At 45.6% G+C, this 21,882-nt stretch overlaps 1 protein-coding gene across 1 annotated transcript in view; it reads left to right on the top strand.

The window, feature by feature from the left end:
* The window catches only part of SCN10A (sodium voltage-gated channel alpha subunit 10), a 103,650-nt gene that overhangs the window by 17,779 nt on the left and 63,989 nt on the right, over nucleotides 1-21,882 (top strand). The window contains 8 exon segments of the mRNA XM_023554824.2: nucleotides 6,970-7,098; nucleotides 7,681-7,772; nucleotides 10,514-10,714; nucleotides 11,118-11,181; nucleotides 13,364-13,505; nucleotides 13,641-13,838; nucleotides 14,904-15,074; nucleotides 18,245-18,538. Coding sequence (XP_023410592.1) covers nucleotides 6,970-7,098; nucleotides 7,681-7,772; nucleotides 10,514-10,714; nucleotides 11,118-11,181; nucleotides 13,364-13,505; nucleotides 13,641-13,838; nucleotides 14,904-15,074; nucleotides 18,245-18,538 — 1,291 coding nt within the window.

Here is a 21,882-nt window from a genome sequence, read left to right as displayed (position 1 = left end):
TAAGGTCACCAATGTCAGTAACGATGGACTCCATCATAAATGTAAAGTGCACCTGTTTGTCATGACACAAGTGAACAGATGTGGATAACCTCACACAAGAGACAAAAACAGGTCAGAAAACAGGAAGCACAGCATTGGGTATCTGGTCATTGAACTTTAATGGGCCAGTGATTCCTTTATTCTGGTACCTAGCTTATCACTGGTTAACAAATCCGTCAAATAGTGATACAAAGCTACCGAAGCTTCTGTATTATTTTCCCCTTAAGCTTATAAGACTCACTTTTAAACCAAACACAAAAGGCTTTCCCACACAAAATTGTCCAAATTTGATGTTAAAGGCTGAGAGGACACCAAAATTATACAATCATCGTTCACACTCACAGCAAAACCAAGTGCAGTTACGCTCTTGCTGGTGAGACATGAAACGAGCTTCAAAATTAATCATAAATATTGTAATTTGGAAGAAAACAGGAAAAACAATTAGTAGAATTTTTATCAGAACTATCTGAACTTTTATGTGACTGGCATTTAAAATCAATTACTTATGTAGATGAGCAAGCGTTTTACTTTATAGTTGAACAATAAACAAAAAAATCCGTTCCCGTCGATTCCGACTCATAGCAACCCTATACGACAGAGTAGAACTGCCCTGTAGAATTTCCAAGGAGCGGCTGGTGAGTTCAAACTGCCAACCTTTTGGCTAGCAGCCTAATGCTTAACCACTGCTCCACCAGGGCCCCATTTGAACAATACTATGAATAAATCAGGTATCAGCATTTTCCACTAAATATGTGAGAGAGGTACTCAACGACTTTTTGTCCTATTCATCACTGAAGCCATTTTTTAAATTAATTTTGTTATTGATTTATTTTCTTCTCTTAAAGTTATGCTTTTTTTTTTTTTAAACTCCCCCCACCCTACTCAATCCATGGTAATCACTAATCTACTTTTGCTTCATTCCATCTGCCTGTGGCAGATATTCCATATAGGTGGAATCACCCGATATCTGGCCTTTTGGGTCTGGCATCTTTCACTTAACATAATGATTTCAAGGCTTATCCATGTTCATAGCTTGTATCAGGGCTTCGTTCCTCTCCATGGCTGAGTAATGCTTCATTGTGTGTATGCCACGTTTTATTTATTCATTCATCTGTTGATGAATGCTCGGGTTGTTTCCACCTTAACTAGTTTTTTTAAAGAAGAGATTTCTAGTTTGTTTAAAGATTAACCATTATGTTAACCATAAAGTACACTTTGAAAGGCATGCTGGAGTTGGAGCCAATGAAGCTCCACGTGTGCAGCAAGAAGGGGTGTTGCTACACGAAGGATGTCGCTCCCAAACGCCAGGCCGACCTTACTCACAGAAATGGCTGGGGCTCCATGACAAGCCTCCAGATCCCAGTTTGCTGTTGAGGGAAACAGTGAAAATTGTGAACACAAAGTGTTGGTGGCCGCTTAGCATATGCGTCTCCTGAGCCAACCACGCTGAAACAAAAAGTGAACGCAAGACACTGCTCTCCACACCCAATGGCTCTGCAGGCAGGCCAACAAAGGCACACACCGTGTTTCAGAATAAGAAGTGTAACTTCTTCAATTACCATTTCTGTGAAAGCAAGCCTTGTGTCCCAGTGACACATTCAGTATTTTGAACAGTATGGATTTTTGACTTCAGGGTCTAAATATCAGGCTTTCTAATAATACAAAAAGCCCAATTGCCAATCAGGTGAACTCCGACTCATGGCGACCCCATGTGTGTCAGCGTGGAACTGTGCTGCATAGGGTTTTCATAGCTGGGACCTTTTGCAAGCAGATCAGCAAGCAGGCCTTTCTTCCGAGGCACCTCAGGGTGCATTCAAACCCCCAGCAGCCAAGCACTTAACTCTTTGCACGCCCCGGGGATTCCTTTTTAATGATTAGACATCAGGGTTTCTTAAAACTTAACGATGATGCAAATGGCTTAGCGGCTGAGAATTTAACTTTTTTCCAACACCAATGACTTTCTTCATTCATAAGAAAATCACTAATGATATGTCATTGGGTATATTAAAAATGACATCAAAATGCTACAACTGAACGTGAAAAAATACCTTCTGGAACAAATACCACCAGAGAGGGGATGTGGACTCCATTAGCCACTATTTCTCAAGCTGAGATGTTCAACCTTCCAGCTTTTAACTGTGCTAAGCTGGTCAGTTGTCCTCTGATAAAACACCAAAAATAGTCTTTAGAAAGAACTCTCTCCATAATTTCTGGGTTTGTGTTTGACCTGAAAAGCCAGAAATATCCATCAAAGCTTCCCAGCAACCTATAATTCTCAGTTAAGATTTTCTAACGTAGAAGACATAAAGAGCGGAGGGAAAAAACAACCAGATCTGGAAGCTGACAGCTCAAGTGGTTTTTCATCCAAATCTAGATTTTTTGTGAATGATTTCAAACAATGTTACTCCCCTCACAGACATGAAAAGTATGGCTTTTATTTCCTTTTTAATTTAATTTTTACTTTTATTTAAGGTGTGGCCTGTTCATGGTTTGAAAAATCACATCATTTTATAAGGATTCTAACAACAACAAAAACACCCAGCAAATTCCATGCCCCTCATCAACTCATCTCTAATCCTGTTTTTCCAAAGGCAACCACTTCCAACTTCTTCACCTCCCTCTTCTGATACTCACCTCCCTATCTCTAATGATATATTCATACTACTATTTCTTGATTTTTTGAATTTTAAATGTTATCTATTAACTTCTGATTATGAAAAAGAGTTAGAGTCTGTTACCACGGACACACTCGTTTCCTCTCACCTTTATCGTCCCACTATAGTCACATCAGAATTTTTATTAGACCATCAGGAAATCCGTACATTGTCTGAGTATACATTCTGATTACATACATTTGTGTGTAATAGTATTGCTAATCAGATACTCTTCACAGCTGTGTCATGCAGTGTACTGTGGTTATATTTTCTTTTTTGTACAATGATTTTGTCTTCCCTGTAGCTACTAAGGATTCCACTTCGTTATTTGCTGTTTTTCATATATTTATCACTAATTTTTTTTCCCAAACTCTTCTCAGAGGTTTAAGTCTTGCTTCAATTCATTAGAACACAATAGGTTTTCTATCGGTTTTGGTTTCCTGGGAGAAATTGCTCCTGGGGTCTTCCATCTCCTGCCTCGATCTGAACCAGATGTTCCCTAGGTCTGACGCACAGTCATTTTCCTAAGATTTTTCCTTTCCCATTCTCTTTTGGATTCCTTTGCCTCTCTCCTGGATCCCAAGTTTTCTACTTTATTGGTTTTTTCCATGTTTTGGTGGAGCACATCCTCTAGTAACTTTCTTAAAAGAGTACATTTCTGAGATGTTTCTATCTGAAATCGTCTTTACTTTACTCTCATCTTTACAGTTCAGCTGGGAAAGGAATTCTATATTAGAAATTATTTACCTCACAATTTTGAAGGCATGTCTTGTAATCTTCAAGGCTGTTGTTGAGAAATCTGGCAATACTTTGATTCTCGATTATTTGGTATGATGTATTTTTCCTCTCAAAAAAATGCTGTTACGCTGTATCTCTTTGTCCACGGAGTTCTGCAATTTTGTGATGTTATGCTTTGATGTGAGCCTTTTACCATCAGTTGTCCTGAATGCTGTGCATGTTTTTCACCGAATACTCAGATTCTTCAGCTTTGGGAAATTTTCTTTAATTTTATTTTTATAATTTCCTCCAGTCTATTCATTTTTTATACATATAATTTATTTTATTTTGTTGTTGTTAATATATACAGCAAAATATACACCAATTTAACAGTTTTTACATGTACAATTCAGTAGCATTTATTACATCCTTTTGTGCAACAATTCTTACCCCCCTTTTCTGAGTTGTTATTTCCCCATTAACATAAACTCACCTCCCTCTAAGGTTCCTGTCTAATCTTTTGAGTTGTTATTGTCAATTTGATCTCATATAGATAGTTCTTAAAATATTATAATGCTCAAAGCAGACATTCTTTACTAGACAGGCTAAACTATCGTTTGGTTTTGAGAAGACTTCAGGGGATATTTTTGGTTTAAGGTTTAAAGATTACCTGAGCGCAAGAGTTTCAGGGATTCAGTTAATTCCTTTTGATCTTTATTTCTAGACCTTCTGTAAAAAAGACTTGGGGGTGGTGTCTGACCTCCTCCAACCCCACCAGAGGAAGGAGAACCAAGATCAACAGCTCAAGGCTTATTCCTATGAGGGGAGGTCAGACACACGTCCCCTCTCCAGCCATCTTTACCAACTCTGACACAAACTGTCCCTCCCACAGCACTCTCTACTTCTCTGCTGGGTTCAATAATTCGTTGCAATGGCTACACAGAACTCACAGACCATACTCACAATGATGGGGTTTATTAGGGAAGTAACAGTTTACGATTAAGGCTCAGGAACACTCAAGGATACAGTTTTTTTTTTTTTTTTATCAGGACAGCCTCTTCCCAGCAGTGCTCACAGGCACTCCTCTCCCTGGCCCCAGGCCTCTGTCCAAAGGCACACAGTTTTATCTCTCTGGGGGCCAGGTAGCCCAACACACAGTCTCCTGCTGCCGGGTCTCTCCTGCCACTGCTTCTCACCATCTTCAGGGTCACGGCTTGCTATCACTCTCTCTCCTGGTCCCAGGTCAAAAGAACTCACCAGCTCTTGGCTGTTCTTCCTTGGAGGTGGTGGGATCTCCCTCTCTGCAGTGGAATTGGCTTTCTTTTAAGGCAAAATTGGCCAGTCGCTTTGATGGGCCACAATTACCTTATCGCACAGTCCTGCCCAATCACCCGAGTGGAAGTTACAAGACCATGGCTAGAAAGGCCACACACAAAATTAATTAATCCATCATAAATTTTTTTTTAACTCCTGTTAGTCAGACATTGTACCTACTATTCTGATTCTCTAATTTTCATCACCTCTTATCCATTTCTGTCTTTGTGTTCCTCTTTATGTGAGATTTCCTCAACTTTCTTTCCAGCCCTTCTATCACTGTTTTACTTTTGATATCATATTTTTTATTTGAAAGTTCTGTTTTGTTCTTTGGATGTTCTTTTTTAATAGCCTTCTGTTCTTGTTTTATGTGTGCTATATTTTCTCATCCCTTATCTGTCTAAAAATATTCATGATAGTTTTTTTTCCACCTACTTTTTCTTCTGCTCCCTGCATTATCATTTTTCCCTTTTTCTGTTTGTTTATGTTGGTCTTTGATGTAAGATACCTTCCTCAAATTCCTAATGTTCTTGGCTGGCTGTTCATATTAAAAGTGCAGTGTCTTCCTGCGCTACAAACCTGACTGCCAGCCTCCTAGGAACTTAATTAGAGGCAGAAGTGGGGAGGAGTGATTGCTTTTCAGTATGTAAACTTTTCCTTTATATCCTATTGCAGTATGCAACTCTCTCCCTCTTGAGAGAAGGAACACCCAATCTATTTCTGGAGTGGAGGAGGTGGTTGTTCACTGGATGGGTGGGGTCTAGAAAGCCCAACTGCTTCTTACACAGACTTTCAAACCCTCCTAGTGTTTTCAGCCTCATTTGCCATCCTCTATTCAAACCCCATTTTCAGAGATACTTAGCATCTCTAACTCATGACCAGTTCAGAGGTTCTGAAGTGTGGTTCTGCAGTTCTGAGGTTCTGGCCATTCCCCACTTCCATCTGAGCTTCCAGCTTTCTTGGGTGCTCTGTCAGATACCACTCATCCATCTGCTCTCCAGCTTCCAAAATGTTCTTGCTGTGTCCTCATTATCTTTGTCCTAGTGGGTACATGCCTTTTTTAAAAAATTCTTTTACTGTCATCTTAGAGAGGTTTCAGAAGGATGGAGGTAAATTCATGTATTCAATTTACCATATTTAACCAAAAGTCTTCCTGGTTTTAATACCAGGTTTTATGTTTATAGTTTTAAAAATGGAAGTGATTTAAAAAACATCCAAATTTTTATGTCATTTATCTGTGCACCTGAATTCCTTAAGTAAGTGGTTCTCAAAGGGTGGTCCACAGATCACAGCATCAGCATCAACTGGGAACTTGTTAGGCATGCAAATCCTCGGGCCCCACCCCAGACTTACTGAATCGGAGACTCCGGAGGAAGTGCCCAGGAATCTTTGAACAGGCCTTTCTGGTAGTTCTGATGCTCATCCGAGTTTGAGAACCACTGCTACAGGTGATCCAGAGATTCTGAAAGTTTAGAAACACTGCCCTACTCAACCTCAGTTCCAGACCCAGCTTTCCAAATCCGAACCAACCAAGGTACCCAGCAGAATAAAAGGGCTGTTTTGAAACGGATCTAATAGGAACCATCCTCCTGGAAAAGCAGTTGTAGATTTAGATGCTTTTTTCCCATGATATCTAGTTGCCTCCTAATGCTGACGTATGAAGCTCCTAGACTGGGTTCCCTGAGGCCAAGAACTCTGGCAGACCAGGCATGGTGTGAGAGTAAAAGGCAGTCTGAACTAGAGAAGTCTGGAGAAGGAGGATGTATCAACGACTCATCCATCTTCCACTATCAACAGGTTGAGAGAAGAGCCTTCAGCTTCCCTTAGGAGGGGGAGCTTCTGGGAGCTTCTAGGAGGCTCGTGGAACAGAAAAACCCTTGTTCTGCCTCTTGAATCACCAGACTCACTCGAGGAGACGGTGTTAGCCTTGTGAGGATTCTTCACCTGCCATTACTTTCTCTCTACCTACCTTCAGAGCAAGAGAGGCTGCCTACCAGTTCAGCCACGTTCATATCTCTGCCCACCCCGTCCATCTGTGTGCACTTCTGTGTTCCTCAGTCTGCATCTCGCCTCCTTACTTTCCCTTCTTCCCCTCCTCCACCTTGGTGCTGTGTGTTTTGTTTTTCCCGTTTTCCCTGGGAGCAACCACAGCAGCTCGTTTCTCCCTCCTGGAAGGACAAGGAGCCACCTGCGCTCTCCTCAGGGCGCGGTCAACGCTCCCACCCTTTTCCACCTTCCCTTCCAGGTATGTCTTCACTGTCATTTATACTTTTGAAGCCTTGATAAAAATACTGGCAAGAGGATTTTGTCTAAATGAGTTCACTTACCTGAGAGATCCTTGGAACTGGCTGGATTTTAGTGTCATTACCCTGGCGTGAGTATTTCTCCATGTTGATTTGTGTGTATGTCCACGTGGGGCTATGGGTGTGTCCAAGCTCACATGCTAGGGTGTGTCCTCATCTTAGTCCAGCTTCCTCATTTGCAGCAGCATGGCCTGGGATTTTCTTACCGCTGAGTGCCGCTTTGGGGGTCATTTTCCTGGGTCTGTCCACACCCACAGGGAGCAGTCAGAGACCTCAAGTCTGACCTTATAAGTGGCTCCTTAGAGTAGACCAGACAAGGCTCAGCCTTGTACCTATCCAACGTGGAGGTCTTTCCCTGAAGAACCAGCATCTGAGGAGACTAGCTGGCCACGCCTGCATGTTTGGGTGTCCACACATACACACCACACAGAGAGACCTAGATTGTAATGCATCTTCTCAAATGACCCATTCGGGAAAATACTGCAACTTCAAGTCAGTGTTAGGGAATCTTTAGGTGGAAGACCATCTAGATTCTCAGTTTCTGTTCTGGGTTCTTCCTAGGCTTGTGTTACCCCAAATTTTCCTTATTTATGGTGCATCCACTCCCAGGACCCTCTCCTTGCAGAGATGCTGACTAACTTCTGGCCCTACAGATACATTGGCGAAGCAATAGACTTACGAGGAGTCTCAGGCCTGCGGACTTTCAGAGTTCTTAGAGCTTTAAAAACAGTTTCTGTGATCCCAGGTGAGATACTTTAACAAGTGCGTTTATTCACAGAGTTTACCCTGATTTCCAAAGCCTAAAGTCCTCTGATTTTCACAAGAGCTCTGCAAGGTTTCAGGGCAAGGACTATTGTCTCCATTTAAAAGACAAAGAAACTGAGGCCCAGGGAGTAGAAACCACAAACCCACTAGTAAGAGGAGCCCAAGGTCATGATTCCTAGGCCAATACTCTGTCCACAGGACTAATGGCCTCACCATCAATAAATGGCAAGTGGGCCACGTCCCCAATTCCTGTTCTTGTTGTGGAGCTCAGGCAAGACCACCCAGTTGGATTCTCATTCATACCTTAAACTAAAGGCTTAAACTTGGAAATGGAGAAGAAGGGAGGAGGCAATCCTAGACCCTGGTGAACCTCTTCAGTTCCGTAAGTCTGACAGCTTGAGTCTCATTCCTGTCTTTGGATCCGCAGAGGATCCAAAAAATAATTAGGCAATTTTTGATTACAGAAGATTTAGAAACTGGAGTAGTCCACCAAAGGTGATCTTATTGGACCCTCGAGATTCCTATTCTCATCAGTAGCCCAGTGACCAACCCCTGCTAGGCTGATGGTGGGATGATGAAGCCAAAGAAGAAGCAAAATCTCTGAAACAGGACCTGATGCTCCCCCCTTGTGGTCTGAGGGGCTGTCTCCCCTGGCCCCTGAGTGTCAGTTCCCTTATCTGTAAAAGAGAAACAACCATCCTAGATTGGAAGTCCCTTCCTACTATTCAATGCCTGGATCTGCAGGGAAGGATTGGAGTCTTTGTCAGCTTTCACTGGACAAGCTTCTTCATGAAGGAAGCCACAGCAAATAAGTAGCCAGTTCTGCCCCTTTGGTGTCTTTCCCACATACTCTTAGCCGGGAAGACCCCGAGGGGTCTGTCCAGAACCCCTCTCCTGCCTCACCTCTCACCTATCCCCACCTCGCATCGTATTCCAGAGTCTATCTGTGGGCCCACAAGTACCCCATGCCCTTGCTCGCCTCCTTCCTGGGCCCTGCTGCTCCTGTCAGGAGTACCCTTCCTTCTGTCTTTACTCAACTCATACTCATACTTCAGGGCTCTGTCAAGGCTTCACCTCCTCAACGAAAACTTCTTGGCCTTTCCCAACTTCCCCGTACGCCACCCAGCCCCATCCCCACCCTCAGGCCTCTGTTGGAGCCTGCTTCTATGTATGCCCATATGATTGATAAATGCTTTCCACTCAATTGTCAGACACTCCACATCCCCTCAGCTTTCAGCCCAGGGACTGCATGTGTAGTTCTCAATGGGTGCTTGTCGACCACACTCACAACCCAAGAGCAGATCCCAGACTACTTCCCTGGCAGAGCTTTTTGCTACCCATGAAGCTCCTGTCCCATCAACGATGACTTCATTTGCCATGGCAACAAAACATCCCTCCTTAAACATGCAGGGATTCCATCTTTGCTGCCACCTGTGCTGGGCTCTGACAGCTCTTTCTAACATTGTCTTTGCTTTTCCCTCAGTGGCTCTTTCTCTGAGTGCCTCTCATGGTCACTGTATGGCTCTGTCCATCTCTGGTTTTGTGTATCTGTCTCCCTCTTCCTCTCTGACTCACTCTGTCTCCCTGGCAGCTGCTCTCTCTCTCTCTCTCTCTCCACACACATACAACATGCATACAGGGAAGCTTGTGTGTCTCAAGCCTTGAGGTGTCTCCCAGAACTGAGGTGGGTGCAGAAAAATAGCTGCTGAATGACTGCAGTGAAGTTAATAGCCTCATGCCTAGCATGGTGCCTGGCACATAGTAGGTCCTCAACAGTTTTTTTAATTGCTGGTTTCAGCAATTTATTAGGCTTAAGACGATATGATAAACCCGTTGCCATGGAGTCATTTTTGACTCATCGCGATCCAAATATGTGGAGCTCTGGTGGCACAGTGGTTAAGAGCTCAGCTGCTAGCCAAAAGGTCAGCAGTTTGAATCCACAGCTGCTCCTTGGAAACCCCCTATGGTGCAGTTCTACTCTGTCCTATAGGGTCACTACAGGTTAGAATTGACTTAGTGGCAACGGGTTATTAGGTTAAGATGATATGAAAACTAGAGGAATCCCTGAGACTGTAGCCCCCGGACACTCCACTAACACAGAGCTGAAAAAAAGAGCTGAAGCCACTCCTAAAGTCCACCTTTTAGCCAAAGATTAGACAGGCCTATAAAACAAACAGTAACACGCGTGAGAAACGTGCTTCTTAGTTCAATCAAGTATACAAAACCAAGTGGGCAACTCCTGCCCAAAAGCAAAGACGAGAAGGCAGGAAGGGATGAGAAAATGGGCTGAATGGACGTGGGGAGCCCGGGGTGGAAAGGGAAAGGGAGGGAGTGCTGGCACATTGAAGGGATTACAATCAATGTCGCAAAACAATTTGTGTATGAATGTTTTTGAATGAAAACTAATTGGCATTGTAAACTTTCACCTAAAACACAATAAAATTAAAAAAAAAAAAAAAAGGATGATATGAAATGTGTTGCCTGAGTCTCAGTTGCCTGGTCTTTGCAATGGGAACAGTGGTCTCTGGCTACCTGTTCCAAAGGGTTCCTGCAAAGTTTAGACTAGGAACTGGGCTTGGAACTGGCCTAGTGTTTGTAAATCATCTTACTTGTGTGTAGTGTGGGGGAGTGATGGTTAAAATGCAAGGGCTCCAGGCACACACGTGTGCTGTGTGCATGGTGCCTCGTCCATGTGGGAGCATTGCTGTCATCTCCCTGCAGGGCTGAAGGTCATCGCGGGGGCGCTGATCCACTCGGTGAAGAAGCTGGCTGATGTGACCATCCTTACCATCTTCTGCCTGAGTGTCTTTGCTCTGGTGGGCCTGCAGCTCTTCAAGGGCAACCTCAAGAACAAATGCGTCAAGAACTGCACACTTCTTAATGAGACAGCCAATTACTCTTATAACCACAAGTGGGATTTCTGCCATACGGATGAAGGTCTGAATACCAAGGGGTGTGAGGGCCCCCGTGTCTGTACTGGACATGTATTTTGATTCCTCTTTCCCACTGAAATGTTTCCCCTGAGTCATATTTTACTTTTGGGTCCTGCAAGTCCTGTTGTCCAGTGCCCTTTTTGCAAGGAGAGGAGCTATAAATCCAGTGGCAAGTTATTGAGACTCAGAGCTGAAGTCGCTGCTCAGCTTTTCTCTTCTCACCTGTGACTTTTCACCTTCCGCATGGCCCAGCATGCCAACTGAGTACACATAGCCCAGGGCGCTCACCTTGCTCTGGTGGGCGACTTAGGGGCTGTTGCCTTCATTGCACAAGGCTTCAGTTGGAGGGTTCACAACCATCTGTAAGGCTCATTTCTTCCTTTCTTTCGCAGATTTCCAAATCAACAAGCCGGGAACCTCTGATCCCTTGCTGTGCGGCAACGGAACTGATGCAGGGTGAGTGCCCCCCCATGACAAAGCGCCAATGACCCCAAGTCCTTCCTCCATCTTGTCGTCAGCATTTTCTGGACAAGGGCTGGGTCCCAGGCCCTGGGAAAGATGCAGACATGAATAAGCCACAGCCTTTGCCATTCCAGAGCTCACAGGGAGGGAGTGTATATATGAGTTAGCTTTCACTGCATAACAAAAAAAGCATAACAAACCACCCCAGAATTGAGTGGCTTAACATTTAACTTACGATTCTGCACACCAGCTCCTTGTGCTGGGCTGACTTCCGCATTTGCAGAAGATGCAGCGTGGCTGGGAAATGTCTAGCCTAGGATAGCCTCAGTTGGGGTGTCTTGTCTCTGCTCCACATGGTCTCTCGTCTCCCAGCAGGCTAGCCTGGGCTTGCTCTCATGGCAGAGGCAGTGGCCCAGCGGGGAGCATGCAAGGCCTCCTGAGGCTTAGGGCTGGCACCACATCACTTCTACTGTCTTCTACCAAGCAGATCACAGGCCAGTCCAGATCCAAGGGGTGGGAAGCTAGACCCCACCTCTTACTGGGAGAAGCTGCAAAGCCATATTGCAAAAAGCCACAGATACAGGAAGTGGGATGATTGTGGCCATTTCTGCAAACAATCTACCCCAGGAAGAGACTGATATTTATTAAATATGTGTTCTGTGTCGGATGTTCTGCGTAGGGAACACTTGACAATTTTCAGCATTTTTTCACTTATATAATTCCAGTGCTTCCTTTCAGTAGCTTCTGAGGTTAAAAAAAAAAAAAAAAAAGCAGGAATTTTAACTTGCATTTTCCATATATTTACTATGCTGAAGGAAACCCTGGTGGCACAGTGGTTAAGAGTTTGGCTGCTAACCAAAAGATCGGCAGTTCGAATTCACAAGGCACTCTTTGGAAACCCTATGGAGCAGTTCTGCTCTGTCCTATGGAGTCGCTGTGAGTCAGAATCAGCCCAACAGCAATGGGTCAGGTTGTGCCAAAGTCACCATGCTCCCATTTAATCCTCAGAGCAGTCAGCGGCTGATGCGCTAAGCAAGTAGCTGCTGATGGACAGTGACTACCGTTGGTTCTGTGGAAGACACAGAAAGAAGGCTGCCCTCAGAGTTAGCTAGCAAACCTGCTTGGCTTGGCTAGCTTCCTGGGAGACAAAACTAAAGGGTTGTCTCTGAATGTTAGTTGTAGAGTCTGGGAACTCGTAAATCTCTTCCAAGGTTGGAGACAGAATTGAGACTGATTGTAATTAAGTTGCTGGAACCCTAATTGGTTGTGCGCGCCCCGAGGTTGTGTATCTGCATGTGTGTCCGGACTAAGGACAGCCCCAGAGATCAGCGTTGGTGGAGGAACCCTGGAAGCAGAAGGATCTCAAACTACAAACAAGGCATTGCTTTCTCCTTAACCAGGCCATCCACACTGGGGTGTATAGGAGCACCTCACGTGCCCTGAGCTGATTGTTCTTGATATCAACTCATCCCCTTGCTGTGAGAGAGAGAGAAGCCCACCACTCTCCCACCCCAGTCCTCCCTAGGCAGCCATCTTTAACTTGCCCTTCCATCATCAGCGAGTCTTCAGGAGGAAAAAAAACTAGAGGAGACCGGGACAATTCCAGTATTGGGCTGACAGCTATATTTCTCTTATGGTGGCACCTGTGTGATTTAAGCACTCGACTTCTACTCTCTGAGCCCCAGTTTCCTCATCTGTAAAGAAGGTTTGTTGATCAGATTAGACTGTAGTGTTGGTAAAGCGCTTAGGACAACACACAGCCCACAGTCCGTGCTCCTAAGTGGAAAGTGTCATGTTCATTGTTAGGTATAATTGGTCAGTGAGCCTGGCCGGTGTGAGTTCTCTGTTGATAGACAAATCTCCAGGCTCAGGTTTTCAGACCACTTTGTTGTCACTGACTCTCTCCCCTGGTGTAAATTTGCAAAGAGCTTGCCACCTAACAGGGACATGTATGAGCAGTCAGCTAGCCTTCCCCAGCCACTCCTCCATGCCTGGAACTGCACCCAGAGCTATGAAGAGACTAAGTGTCCAAGGTCAGCCAGCTAATAAGCAGAAGTCCAGGCCTTGAACCCTGGTCTCTGACTTCAAACTCTGTGGTCTTCCTGCAGCCCTGGGCTGCCTGGCCCCAACAAGCCAGAGGCTGAGCAACAGATGACCTCCTCTGTTCTTCCTGCAGCCGCTGTCCCTCAGGCTATTTCTGCCTTAAGACAACCGAAAACCCAGACTTTAACTACACCAGCTTCGACACCTTTGCTTGGGCTTTCCTCTCACTGTTCCGCCTCATGACGCAGGATTCCTGGGAACGTCTCTACCAGCAGGTATGGATCTGCATGTCCCCACACAGGCTTGGTTGGAAGCCGGTGGGTCAGCTGCATGGCTACATTTTTCCTTAACTTGAAGGGCTGGTGTACTGTGGGTACAACATGCCTCTCCTCTTTCTCCTGAATCTGCAGACCCTGAGGGCTTCTGGGAAAATATATATGGTCTTTTTCGTGCTTGTCATCTTCCTGGGATCTTTCTATCTGGTCAACCTGATCTTGGCTGTGGTCACCATGGCATATGAGGAGCAGAACCAGGCCACCCTTGATGAAATTGAAGCCAAGGAGAAGCAGTTCCAGAAGACCCTGGAGATGCTCCAGAAGGAACAGGAGGTTTGCAAGGGGTAGTAGCTTAGTGAAGTCAGTAGTGGCCTGCAGGTTCCTGGCAAGAGGTCTGGACCAGCCATTCAGATTAAGGTTGTCATTGTAGGGAGCTATAGTAGGATTGGAGAGCCTTGGTGGCACAGCGGCTCAGCGTTCAACTGCTCACCAAAAGGTTGGCAATTTGAATCCACCAGCCACTCCTTGGAAACCCTATGGGGCAGTTCTACCCTGTCCTACAGGGTTGCTATGAGCCAGAATCAACTCAATGGCATGCAACAACATAGTAGGATTCAGCTAAGCTCAGGCATTGTCTTAAACCCATTGCCATCAAAAAAAAAAAAAAAAACCATTGCCATCGAGTCGATTCTGACTCATAGTGACCCTATAGGACAGAGTAGAACTGTCCCATAAGGTTCCCAAGGAGTGGCTGGTGGATGCACACTGCCAACCTTTTGGTTAACAGCCAAACGCTTAACCACTGTGCCACCAGGGCTTCAGAGCAGGCATTGTCTTAGGTCAGGTTTTTTCAAAGAACAACCTGATTGAGGATTCTTGAGCAAGTGATTCCTTGAGGAACAGCTCTCAGGAGAAGAGTGGAGGAAACAGGATGGGGCAGGGGATGAACTAAACAAGGAAGTGTTCTCATCTGGAGAGCTTCGGAGCATGCCTGGTACCACAGGGTGACCCCTACTCTGAAGCAAGGGGTCTGGCCCTTAATGCCCCTGTATCTGTTAGTCATTGGATACAGGCTGCCCTAGGGGAAGGCACCCAAAAACATTTTCTGAAGAATGCTGCAGCTATGGACCATTAGTAGCTAGCACGAGCAGCAGCTGGAGAAGGGTGCACTGATCTGGAATTTGGGCAGGGCACCAACAGAGCCTACTACAGGGTCTGGATGTGGGATGTGACCCACAGGAGGACCTTCCTGCCATGTCCCAGTCCCACCACCACCCAGGTCCTGACCCTTAACCTCCTACTTCAGTTGCCTTCACCCTATGTTCCTCCATGTCTGGGGACACATTTATGCTAAGCTCAACAAGACTCTGTTGGCTCCAGCTTCTGTTCTCTCCGCAGGTACTGGCAGCCCTGGGGATTGACACAGCCTCTCTCCATTCCCATAATGGATCACCTTTAGCCTCCAAAAATGCCAGTGAGAAAAGGCAGAGGACAAAACCAAGAGTGTCAGAGGGCTCCACAGATGACAACAAATCGCTCCAATCTGAGTCTTACAACCAGCGCAGGATGGTAAGGGCCTCATATTTGGGCTCTAAAAGATAACCTACCTTTTCCACTGCCATGCAGAATGGGTCAAAGTGGGAGGAGATTTGTAGCAGGAAGAGAACTGGAGGCACAGGGATTAGGAGGATGTTTTAGTAATCTACACCCTTCCCACAAAATCCTAACCTAAACTAAGACAGGGTTGTTGTAGGTGAGGAAAAGGATGGATTATAAAGAGTTTTCTGGGTGAAAATTAATAAGCCTGGGATTGTGGAATGTGTTAGAAGGAAAGAGGAGTCCAAGGTGACTTCCAGGTTTCAGGATTGGGCAATTAGATGGGTGGTGATGCCAAGACAGGAGCCCTGGAGGAAGAACCCAAGGTTGAAGTGAAAGTACCTTGCTATTGGACTTGCTGACCTTGGGGAGTGTGTGGACATCAAGGGTCACCTTCCCTCTAACACTCTGGTCTGCAATTCTGGAACTGGGTTGTTGTCCTGTCCATGGTTCTGAACTCTTTTACTAGCTTCTTTCTGTCCTCATTCCTGAGGCTCTGCAGCCCAGATTCTCTCTTGTTGGCACAGAAGGTCCCAAAAACTATCTCTGTGACACAATTCAGCCTTATAAATGGCTTCAGAACATCACCTCTGACCTTGTAGAAATCTTACCCCCAGCACAGTCTTCTGCCCCCCACTCCAAGATTCCGGTACTCACCAAGTTTCCTTCCTCCACCACCCTGACCCTTGGAAGTCCTGTGCACACCAAATGTGCCCTTCCCACATGACTGAAAGAGGGTAACCTTTTGTGGGAAAATAGTTCCATGCTACTAGAAGGGAGATCAATGTAGCTATTTTCCAGGTTTCCTATCCCCCATTTCTCTCTCCACCTCTTTTCCTGTGCTCGCCTAAAGGATGTTCTGCTTTTTGGAATACCATCTCTCCAACCCCAGACTGATTTGCGCACACACACACACACACACACTGGCCTCAGTGACACACCCACACTGCAGCATTTAGCTGCCTCTGTGCCCTTCCCTTCCTTGCCCTGACTCTTTTCAGCATCACTCAGCATGCACCGGGCACAGTTCAGAAGATGTTTCAAAGGGGATTTGACTAGGGCTCTGACAATCACAGAGAAAGATAAATCACAGCTTCCATGGAAATGTCAACGACACTCTGAATTGGGATCTAATTTCCGCCACTCAGTCAGTCCCACACAGATTAGCACTTGGATGTCCAATCATTGTTCGGTGTGTGTATACTTACCACTCCAGCTAGGCTTACCTTCAAAGGGAAAAAAAGGAATTGTGTCTCATTCATTCAATAATACTAGGTGCTTGGTATAACGACATGACTAAAACATGATCCTTTCCTAAGGACCTCTGTTTGGGTGGAGGAAGGAGATATATAAACAGCTACTTGATAAATGCTACCATAAAGACACGTATGTGGTGTTTTGGGGATAGAGAAGGAAAAGCCCACTCCTTTGGGGCTGGTGGGTATCAGGAAAAGCTTCACAGAGGAGGGGATAATTGAGGTGAGTAGTAAAGAGTGAGTGGGTTCCACCAGCAGTTGAGGACTGGGAGGTAGAGGGAAGAACGTGTATGTGCAGAGGCAAGGAGACCACGTCTGGGTACTTTTTTAACGTTAACTGATGTGTTGACCTTCACCCTTCCTCTTTTCCCAGGTGTGTTCATGTGCTGAATAAACCTTAGCCAGTTCTTATATAAAGCCATTTTCTGACTAAGAGCAGCAAGACAGGGTGTGGAGCAAGGACTTGGGGGAGACACAGCAGAGGTCGCAGAAGACACATAGGAGACCAGTTGGCCTTCTTGGATGATGTGTTTTAAAGATCTAATCCTGAGTTCCAGAGGTCACTGCCTGCCACTTGTCAAATAGATTATTTCTGAAATATTAATTGGTGGTCAAAGAGGTGCTGTCTGTCAAATATGGAACCAAACTCTTCTTCCCAGTTTCTGTATTGGTTTGCTTGGTGCCCAAGTGCAGATAACTCAGTCTTCCCATCCTTGATATGGGTTTGCCAATTCTGATTCTTTGCTTCAAAAGTGGGAAGGATTTTTATGAGTTCCATAGTCCTTGGACATGTATTTTAGGCAAAGAACACTCTGCTTATAACACCAATTTACAGTGATGGTTGCTGAACAGGATTGGGTTACAAATTGTCAGGAAAGGAAGCTCCACTTCTATGAGATAATAGCATAAGTAAGGAGGATTCTGATTGGCAAGATGCCCCAGCTTCAGCCATTTAGTAAATAAACAGAATTAAGAAAGGGGAAAACCCAGCAGTATGATCAGCTTGGTAGAAAGTCAATGTTTAGATTTTAGAAACACTGTATATAACCTGAGAACAAAACGAGTGGCTTATTATGGTCAGGTTCCCACGGTGGGCATGGGACTAGCCAGGCTGGCACAGTAACTCCCTGAAGGCCCCTGGGCCCGTGACTTAGCTCCTTTCCTCTGGCAACTATAAGCCACACAGTTCCCTCAGTGGAAGATTTTGATGGGAAATGTTATCGACTTGAGAAACGGCACTGTTCTTCCAGGAAATTACACTGCAACTCTTCCTTCAATCTCCCCGTTGTTGCTGTTCAAAGCTTGCCTCCAGGGATCTGGAAGCGCTTTACATTATAGAGCACTCGTCTCTTCCTTTGCAACACAAACTCACACCCATACAGGCTGTATCTGGTGAATTGTAGATCCTAACTTTCACACAATAAAGTGTACTACTCTTTCATTCAACATCATTTTACCAAGGATGTCCCAGGACTGGTACATCTCCTAGAGCCTCTTTAGGTTATAATTTTGCATGTGAGGAAGGGAACTTAAGAGACAGCTTTGTCCAGCCCTGGCCAAAGGCTGGCAAATTGTTGACCCACCTGAACGGCAAGGTTGTCCTCTGACATGCCTTGGCCATGATGACCTAGTCACTGATCTTAAGCACCTAATAATCTCTCATCCTTATCCCAGAATCTGCCTAGATTTTTGTCTTCCCCAGTTCCCCTCCTGGCCTCCCCCACATGTCTATCCAGAATACTCTTTATATCTTGAGCCACTAGAAGTTCATGAAAATAAGGGCAGGGAGATAACAATGAGTTGGGGGAAATGTTGAGTTCCAGCCTTGCCTACAGGACCAGCTTTCAGCCTGCTTTCTCTTTCCTTCTCCTTTGGGGCAATGCCCAGTCCTTCCTAGGCCTCGCCTCTGGGAGACGCCGGGCTAGCCATGGCAGTGTGTTCCATTTCCGGGCTCCTGGTCAAGACATCTCATTTCCTGATGGGGTCACAGATGATGGAGTCTTCCCTGGAGACCAGGAAAGCCATCGGGGCTCTCTGCTGCTGGGCAGGGGCACTGGCCAGCAAGGTTCCCTCCCTAGGAGCCCGCTGCCTCAACCCTCCAACCCTGGCTCAGGGCATGGAAAAGATGGGCACCCCACGCTGCCCACTAGCGAGCTTGCCCCTGGAGCCATGGAAGTCTCGGTGAGTTTGTGAATGATCCAGACTCTCTCTGGCTGCTCTTCAGCTGCAGGCTTTGGGCCAAGAAGCCCAGGGTGTCACCAACAGGAAGGATCCTCTAGACACTGACCCAACCAAACCCAGCCCACAATTCTGACTCAGAGAGACCCTGTAGGACAGAGTAGAACTGCCCCATAGGGTTTCCAAAGCTGTACATCTTTACAGAAGCAGATGGCCACATCTTTCTCCCCCAGAGTGCCTGGTGGATTCCAATCACTGACGTTTCGGTTAGCAGCTAAGCACTTTAACCACTGTGCCACCAGGGTTCCCACCCTCCCTCTGCCCCCATTTTATAGACAAGGAAGGTGAGGCCCAGAGAGAAAGACTGGGTTTACCTGAGATCTAACGGGTTTTATCATTTACTCTGCAATACAGGGAACAGATTCTTTTGTGTTGGACCCCTATTTCTTCACAGTGTCTCCCTGCCCCATTCACTATCACTGTTTTAGAGATAGGCCTCCTTGCTCCCTGAATGAGTAAGAGGAAAACTGAGGGCCCTTCTCTTCCTGCCTATGGCTCTGGCAAACTAACCTAGACTTGACAAATGGGGCCAGAGAAATTCTGAGGGGCCCAGAACAGATCTTAAGAGAAGCGAAGTACCCCTTGATTTACTCATTGAAGAAATGACTTGTGCAAATCGGGTACCAGTGACTAACTTTTCTTAGAATAATCAGAGTGTAATGCAAGCCAGGGACTACTCATCGGACTGAGAGCTGCCATTTAATTTGCATTCCCTCCCAGTTTCAGTAATGATGCTTCTGGTTGTCTTTACTCACCCTCTCTGGCTAATCAGGAATACAGAGAAGTGTTCCACTGACTCACATAAGCCTCATGGAGTTGTCTTAGCTCATTCTCTGATTGGGTGCTGTTACGGATTGAATTGTGTCCCCCAAAAATGTGTGTCAACTTGGCAAGGCCATGATTCCCAGTATTGTGTGGTTGTCCACCATTTTGTGATCTGAAGTATTTATCCCCCGATGGTGCAGTGGTTAAGAACTCAGGCTGCTAACCAAAAAGTCAGCAGTTCAAATCCACCAGCAGCTCCTTGGAAACCCTATGAGGCAGTTCTACTCTGTCCTATAGGTTGGTTACGAGTCGGAACCGACTCCATGGCAATAAGTATGACATTAATGAGGCAGGATTAGAAGCAGTTATGTTAATGAGCCAGGACTCAATCTACAGGATTAGGTTTTATCTTAAGTCAACCTCTTTTGAGCTATAAAAGAGAGAAGCGAGCAGAGAGGGGTGGGGCCTCACCAAGAAAGAAGCACTGGGTGCAGAGCACATCCTTTGAACCATAGGTCCCTGCACCGAAAAGCTCCTAGACCCAGAGAAGATGGATGACAAGGACTTTCCCCAAGAGCTGACAGAGAGAGGAAGCCTTCCCCTGGAGCTGGTGCCCTGAATTCAGATTTCTAGCCTCCTGGACTGTGAGAGAATAAGTTTCTGTCTGTTAGAACCACCCACATGAGGTATTTCTGTTAGAGCAGCACCAGATAACTAAGACCGAAGACCATGTAGTTTAGAATCCCAGCAAGAAACAAATGAATGGCTCCAGTGGGCGATTGGAGAGAGTTTAAAGACATATTTGTGGAAGTGTTGGCTGTGTTAGTCCCTGGTGGCACAAACAGTTAAGCGTTTGGCTGCTAACCAAAAGGTCGGAGGTTTGAGTCCACCAGAGGTGTCTCAGGAGAAAGGTTTGGTGATCTACTTTTTAAAAAATCAGGCATTGAAAATTCTGTGGAGCCCTCTGGGGTCACCATGAGTTGGAGTCAACTCAATGACAACTGGTTTTGTTTGGATTCTAGGGCTAGGTTAAGGGAACTAACAACAGACAGTGAAGCCCCTAAAGACTATCAATAGTACAAAGCTGTTACGTGCCTAGGTTGATGGGGTGGGGGCAGGTACCAAAATCACAACCCAACAAGAGTTGTGACTGTACAAGAGAGACCGCCTGACAGAACTTAGGAGCTTAGGTAGAGCCTGGCAGCTTTTACCCAACTACAGCCCAGCTGGGCTATGGGTACCTAAAATCTTGCTCCTTCCATCCTCTGATCTTCTATCTGCTCTCCCATTGGCAGAACCTGACCAGAACCAGAGGGGCGGGTGATGCGGTTTGTACAGGCCACCCTCTCCAGACACAGAGCTGGGCAGAGAAGGTGGAGAAAGAGTCTCCAGGGGCAAAGGGAGCACCACCAACGAACAGTCCTAAAGGCAGCCTCACTCTAGAAAACTTGTGATGGACCCTCCCCTCACTTATCTGTTCTGAGATTATCTTTTTCCAAGATTTTCTAGACTTGATTCATTCTAGTTCAACTTTTTGGCAAGTGCAGGATTAACTCTCTAAGCCCTTCTCTGTCTCACGGGCCTAGGTTTCAGTCCCGGCTGTGCCATTTGCCACCGGAGTCACCTTTAGCAAGTGCCTGAAATTTTGAAGCCACCATATCTCCTTCTGTAAAAGGTTTCCAGATACCTGGAGGGTTACATTAAATAATAAAGCACCTACATTTGTATAAAGAGCCCTGGTGGTGCAACGCCCAGATGCTAACCAAAAAATTGGTGGTTCGAATCCACCAGCAGCTCCATGGGAGAAAGATGTGGCAGTCTATGTAAAGATTACAACCTTGGGAACCCTGTGGGGCAGTTCTCCTCTGTCCTATGAGTTGGAATGGGCTCGATGACAATGGGTTAGTTAGTTAGTTACATTCATATACATCAACTCCAGGACAGTGAGTTAGGTAGTTACATACATCAACTCCTACAGTGGTTTAGTTAGTTCATTACATTTATATACATGTGTCTGACAAAAATAATAAATAGTAGCTACTAGTATCATTTGATGAATCCTTATGATTGGAAAATGTCTAAAATTTCTTTATATTTATTAAGCACCTTATATACCTATGAACTTCAACACGTGCTTGTTGGATTTGGACTCCGAATGCTTTTGTGCAGTGCTGAAACAGCTTTTCTGTGCCCCGGAGTTCCCAAGTCCTGAGTAAGGATGTGGCTAGAGTAGATCTAGGGGTCTGGCATAGTCCCCAGAGGTGACTTCCAGTGAAGACCCAAAGAGGGAAGGGCTAAAAAGACAGGACACTGTCTCATCTCCCAGCCATACAAGAGAGTTTGGGACGTTGTGTCAGGCAGTTAAAAGCTGGATAATCAAGACACACAAATGCTTTCTACAAAAGAACGTGCAATTGTATGCTGGAGAGGGAGATGGATCTATCAGAAAGGAGATTGGGAAAGCGGATTGTCGAGTAGGAACTCTATGCAGAAGCCATATGCACTGCCCGGAGGAAGTCTTA

The sequence above is a fragment of the Loxodonta africana genome, chromosome 27 (assembly GCF_030014295.1).
Source record: "Loxodonta africana isolate mLoxAfr1 chromosome 27, mLoxAfr1.hap2, whole genome shotgun sequence".
Taxonomy (NCBI): Eukaryota; Metazoa; Chordata; class Mammalia; order Proboscidea; family Elephantidae; genus Loxodonta; species Loxodonta africana.
The sequence above is the reverse complement of the archived record's forward strand: the minus strand, read 5'-3'. Positions and strand labels throughout refer to the sequence as shown.